Source organism: Petaurus breviceps, unplaced genomic scaffold (genome assembly GCF_028583685.1).
Source record: "Petaurus breviceps papuanus isolate PSGF00001 unplaced genomic scaffold, PetGlider_PUasm1.0 90444, whole genome shotgun sequence".
NCBI lineage: Eukaryota > Metazoa > Chordata > Mammalia > Diprotodontia > Petauridae > Petaurus > Petaurus breviceps.
The window spans coordinates 884,400-891,105 of NW_027187256.1; the positions used below are offsets into that span (position 1 = coordinate 884,400).

Below are 6,706 nucleotides of genomic sequence, written 5' to 3' on the forward strand. Positions count from 1 at the left end.
AAACAAATATTCTTGACCCGATCTTCCAGTCTTTAATCCACTAGTTTCTACACTGCCAATCCACCGATTTTCCAGATGTATTCCAATGACCTATGTACTGTAATGGACTACTCACCCTTTCCTCTATTTAGCTCTTGCCCCTTACCTATTCCTCCTTTTCCATACTCATCACCCCACAATCCCCTTACACTTTCAGCCCCTACCCTAGCCCCACACTGACCCATTATTCTGGGATCGTCACCCTAGCCCCATACTGACCCATTGTTCTGGGATCTTCACCCTAGCCCCACACTGACCCATTGTTCTGGGATCTTCACCCTCGCCCCACACTGACCCATTGTTCTGGGATCTTCCTAATTAACTTCTTATGATTCTTTGGTATGCTCTTCTTTTCTTCTTCTCCCAGTGCTACAATCCCTTTCCCCATCATTTCCCCTCAACCTTCCCTTCTCCAGTACAGTCATCAGAATGCCTCATCTCTGTCAGACATCGTATTCTCTACTTGTATCAGAAGAGCTAGATAGGAATCTCGTCTCTACCTTTTACTAAATGTGTGAAACGATCTAAGTCACTGACCTCTGTGGCCTTCAATTTCTCATTGATTATATGAAACATTTGTATTATATGATCTGTAAGTCTCTTCCAGCTTAAAATCCTGTATTCCTCATATGCTGTATACTCTCTTTGTCATAGAGATCACGCTCTGTGCCTGACACCCTCTCCCACCTTTTCTGCCAAATCATATATCTCTTTTCCTTAAAGAAAACTGACCCAAGTGCTTTCCCCTTCAGGAAGTGCTTTTCTGGATTCTGTTTCTTCTTTCAAGATCTCTGCTAACTCTCTATTAAGCCTTTGATTCTGCATCCTTATTTTTCAGGTAGGGTTCCAGACCTTAAGATACTCTATATGCCAGCATCTTCTCTTCCCCAGGAATAAAATCCCAGGTTCCTCCTTCCTCTGGGTACTTTCACATTCCCCACCCCTCACTGTTCCCCACACTCTGCTCTCTCCCATCCCCATTCCACTTAGGTTTTAATAGACTGTGTCAGTCCCAAAGACAAATGAACAGCTATTACATGTTCCTCCAAGGGAAGGATGACCCTGCCTGAAGATCTCAGCCCCAGCACCCCTTTTTCTCCATCACTCATCTTTTTTTTTTAATCCTTGCAGGAGTTCCAGAGAGTTCTAGAGTATCTAGCATCAACTTCTGCCCCTGCCCTTTTCACTTTTCCCTTTGAGCCCCTCTTCCAAGACACTGCTCAGACCATTTATTTCTCCCATTGTGCTTTCATTCTTTTTCTACTCTCACCTCTCTCATACCTGTCATCAAACCTCCTTCCCTTTCTCCCTGTAGTTCCTGCTCTGTCCTACTTGTTGATAGACTTGAACTATGAACCAAAAGAAAAAAAGTAACATGAGGGGGACAAAGAAAAGTCTTACATTTAAATCAGAGAATGTGTTTTACCCTTCTTCATATTCCTAGTACTTAGAATGGTTCCTAGCATGTGGTAGAGCATGCTCATTGATGTTTGGAGTGGAGAGCAATCCTTGTTAAAACAAAACAAACTAGAGGTTTTCAGAAAGGAACAGTCCCAAGAGTAGCTGATATCTTTGATTACTTCATAGGACCACAGAAGTAGAGCTGGAAAAGACCTTGGAAGCCTTCTAAACCTACTCCTTGTTTTACACATGAGGTAACTGAGGCTCAATATGGTTGAGTCCTCACTTAATGTCATACACATAATAAGTTACATGGGAGGATTTGAACGCAAATCCTTTGACACTAAAGCCAGGGCTTCTTTTGCTGTTCCAGGCCTTGGGTATCACTTTAGTTCACCATTAGTCTACAGGGTGACATGGTACCTATTAGTTAACTTATCTTTGTCTGTATTAAGTAAGACCCAGATACTTAGAAGATGTGCAACCTGGTCATAATATTGAACTTCTCTGGCCTCCTGTGTCCTCAGCTGGAAAATACGAGGGTTGGAATTTATGAATGCTTGGTTTCTTCCTGCACCAAATCATAATCCAGTTGTGATCCCCAAATGTCATACCCCATGAGGGAAAATTAAATTTGTATACATAATAGAGAATACCAAATTCTTTTTTTATTTTTCTGCTACTATTTTAATTTGTGTATATGCATCTCAATTTTTTGGCATTCACAGTGACAGGATTAGCAGGGGGCTTCAAGATAGAGACTCTTGAAAGTCTGGATGAACAAACTTCCAACTGGAAAATGTCGAGATTCCTATATTAGTAGCTGGGCTCTTACTCTGTGAAAATAAAGATCAAGTGACTATCACCTCACATTTCATTCAAATTAATTTGGCTTCAAATGTGTAATATTGTGCCTGAGATGTCTTACAGATTTCTCCTCTGGTGAAATATTGATCCCCAAGTCCCCTGCCTGGAAAACATATTTCTAAATGGCTAGGTGTAGCAGCAAGCACCCCAAGCGTCCTCAGGGTTTGCAGCTACCACAGGTTCTTGGATCTGCTTTGTTAAAGGAAAGCAACTCAAAATGGGTTAACAAGCTTACTTTAATCAGTCAGACATATATCGTTTACCTTGTTCAGGAGAAAAGGTCAGCACCCTGAACCTCAAAGTATACAGGCATAATTATCAAGACAGAAACATCAAGTAGACAGATTTCCAAACTGTCCAACCATTACATCCATACCCAGTCAACATCTGGGTTTCCACATTCTGGGTTTTTCAAAGCCAGGGGACTCTCAACAACGGCTTCCCAGAATTCAGATCAAATCACAGAACACTTCTCAAAGTGGGTCCCAAAACAAAGCTACACATCAGGACTTATATAGCCTTCTCCTGGCTCAGAGAATGTAACAACCTTATTGACTCACTGGCCAATCAAGAAGTAGCTACTGAAAAACAAGCCTCCCACCCCAGGCTTCAGGTGCACATTAGCCTAGGGGCAGGGAAGATCTTTAAAATTTACATTTCCATTACACTAGGAAAAGAGGAAGAATATCTATCCTAATCACTTCTTTTGATTTCAGCAAGCCACAAATTCACAATACACACTGCTCAAGAACAAATTGGGTCTCTCTCTCCCTCCTGGTCAAAGCTATCTTGACCTTCTGTTTCGGAATAAACCATCTTTTGTAATTTCCTTGTTATAGTTTTCCTATTTCTATTCTACTGATTCCTTGTACTAGGGTTCGATTCTTGAAGTTTATGGAGATTGAAATCAATATGGCTTTCTTCTTTTTATGGAAAATGTCACAAAGTGATTTTTTTAAAGAATTCTCCTCAGCTACTTCCAATTCCCATATCAATACTCAGATGTCACTCTGTCCTCTTTGGAAAAAATAGGAGGAGAATCTTATCACGAATTTGCTTGGTCTTCACTCCATAGACAATGGGGTTGAGAGTTGGAGGAATGACAACATAAAAGTTGGCAAATAGTATGAGCACATGACGTGGAACTTTGTGTCCAAAGCGATGGGCAAGAATGGAGAAGAAGGCTGGAGTATAGAACATGAGGATGACACAGATGTGAGACCCACAGGTTCCAAGAGCCTTCTGGCGGGTACCATGAGAAGGAAGGTGGAAGACAACCCTCAGGATGAGAGTGTAAGAGACAACAATAAGCGCAATGTCAGAGAGGACAGTTATAATGGGCACAGCAAAACCATACCAGATGTTGATGGAGATGTCAGCACAGGAGAGTCGGGCCACCCCTATGTGTTCACAATATGTGTGAGGGATGACATGTGTTCGGCAGAAGGGCAATCGCTTTAGCAAGAAAACAACTGGAAAGATGACACAGAAGCTCCTGATGATGATTCCTGCCATGATCTTCATGATGACCTGGTGGGTCAGTATGGTGGTATATCTCAGTGGGGAGCATATGGCTACATAGCGGTCATATGCCATGGCCATCAGTGTGGCAGATTCCACAGCACAGCTGAAATGGAGGAAGAACATCTGGGTGAGGCAGCCTGAGAAGGTGATTTTCTTGTCACCAAACCAGAGGTTACTGAGCAGTTTGGGCACTGTGGTCGATGACAGAATCAGGTCCGTTTGGGACAGCATGGAGAGGAAAAAGAACATGGGTTCATGGAGGCTGTGCTCCCTAGCAATGAGGTACAGAAGGACACAGTTACCCACAATGGCCACAATGTATATGACACAGAAAGGAATCGCAATCCAGACATGGAACTTCTCAAGCCCTGGGATTCCCACGAGGGTAAAGGAACTGGGGTTGTAGCTGCTTAGGTTGAATGTGGCCATCAGGACTCCTGAAGGGGTGATTCTTGGGCCCTGAAGAGATGTCAAAAGCCAGAATTAACTGCCAGAGGTGATGGTGGCACTGAGGAATGTGCCAGTGTCAAATTTTCTGTTTTCTTGAAGGGCTCTTCCATAATGGGAAGAATTCTGCAGGGTGTGGGACACTGAAGAACAGCTCAGTGTTAACCTGAGCATGTTGCAGATTCTGTAGAATAGACTAAGGCCTTTCCTTGTCCCAGCAGAGGAAGAGAGTGCTAAAGCCATTGAGGGAAGTCATTCTTACACACATAAAGTTGTATACATAATATTATATATATATATATAATATGATATAAAAATACTAACATATTTGGGCACAACTGTTTATATAATGTATATAAAGTGCTATTCACATTTATATATGCCTATATCTGTATAGATGTGGAAAGCATATAAAAGTGCAATCTACATACAAGCATACATATGCATAAGAACATATATGTATATAATGTTGCCTTCTTATGATTTATAGTTTAGAGATTGCTTTCCTTATGATAACTCTATGATATAGGTAATAAAAAGTGTTACAATCCCCCTTTACAGATAAAGACCTTGGATTCAGAGAGATTGCATAATTGGCCTGTAGATAAAAAATTAAAAAATTGAGAACCCAGATCTTGTGACCTAAACATTATCATGAACCATATCATGAAATGGCAGAAAATCAGACATTTATATACATAGCAATATTGCCTAAGGCGATTCATCTAATTCAGTCTTTAAAAGTGGTCACATAATATCCACTTACAATTATTGGATTTTTTATTTTGAACTAGGAGGGACCTTAGATGTCAGGTAATCCAACCACCTCAGTTACAGATGTGAGAACTGGTTCCTAGAGAGGTTGCCTTGTTGAAGTCACACAGGCTGTGGCAGATCCCTCTGTTGCTGAGCCTGGTCTTCTTCCCAGTGAACCCTCATTACTTCTAAACGGCAGTCCATTTTTACCTAAATAACTCCCTTAGAGAGTTTCTCCTATGTTGAACCAAAATATGCCTCCTTGTAACTTCCTCCCTTTTGTGCAAGTTCACATCTGTGGGGCCAATTTGCATAAACTTCATCCTTATTCTACTTGCCAGCTTTGTAGAGTTTTGCAGACAGTGACCAGATCACTCCTAAACTTTCTTTCATCTGAACTGTAAAACTTTCTCTCCTTGGAGCTGTTTTCATCTAGTCTGCTCTCTGTTTCCCATACCATCCAAGCTATCATTTCATGGAGATGTGACATCCTGAACTAAAGCCCAAAACAAGAGGGGAGAACATAGAGGTGATTACCTCTCCTGCTCCAGACAGTCTTGCATATCTATAAGTGGCCTAAGAAAACAAATAAGCTTTTTGCTTGATGAGTCACATCAATGAATCATCTTGAGACCATTTAAGGGTCAAATTCATTGTTTTTTGTCATTTTTGCATGACTTGTTATGTGGTCATTAAAGCACCTCATCTACTACCAACCCTTCTGGACATCTAAAGTTCATTTTTCTGAAGTTTCTCAAGTTCAAAACTTGACACTGATGCCTATAAAATTTTGCCAGTGAATTTTTCTTAAATAACAAGCAGGGAGAGCCTATGAAACATAGTTAAAGATACCTGCTGACCATGTATTGAGTTATAAAACCTCATGTTAACATCAAAGTTTTCTGATATTTTAATTTATTTTTTAAAATATTTCTCACTTACACAGTTAGGAGTTTTGTGGGTCAGTCACATCCAGCCCAATCAACTCATTTTTCTGTTTAAGAATTGAGGGCCAGGGTAACCAAATGACTTCTCTAGGTTACACAAATAGTTTATATGGATTGGTTTGGGGCTTATTTGTTTCTTTAAAAAAATCATCCAAAGAAATGACCTGGAAAATATGTCCAGAGAGATCAATTTAGAAAAATTTGACTGCCTGAATGCCATGATAAAAAAGCCTAAGAAATATTACGTAGAATGAACATAGTATATTGAGGATTACAGTTAATTTCTGTTTAACTGGATTGGGTGAAGTTCCTTCCTCCCACAATGCAATCTTTCCTTGAATGGCCAGAGGGAAGAAAAAAAAGATCAAATTTATTGGATTTATCTATTCAGAAAATATCTTTCTTGAAACTTCAATCTGACTTCATCATACATGTGTGCTAACTGTCTACAACCTGGAGCTAACTTTTCATTTTATCTCATACTCCCATAGAACAATATGAGGGCCCCCATCTCTTTTATTATATGCTTATGCTGAGGTGGATTACTACTCTTTCCCACACACATTCAAAAGATTATGAATCTAGAGTAGGAATGGTCTTCAGAGACCATTTAGTCTGACTCTTCTTACTTTACAGATGGAGAAAATGAGGCCCCAGGAATTAGTTGGTTTGGTCAAGCACACTTCGGTAATGACCTTTGAAGGTAATATTTGAGCCCAGTCCCC

At 40.4% G+C, this 6,706-nt stretch overlaps 1 protein-coding gene across 1 annotated transcript; it reads right to left on the reverse strand.

Moving 5' to 3' along the window:
* Positions 1-3,312: 3,312 nt before the first annotated feature.
* On the reverse strand, positions 3,313-4,260 carry LOC138177601 (olfactory receptor 52H1-like). Its single transcript, XM_069108814.1, has one exon. The coding sequence runs from the start codon at positions 4,258-4,260 to the stop codon at positions 3,313-3,315; it is 948 nt and encodes a 315-aa protein (XP_068964915.1).
* Positions 4,261-6,706: the final 2,446 nt, after the last annotated feature.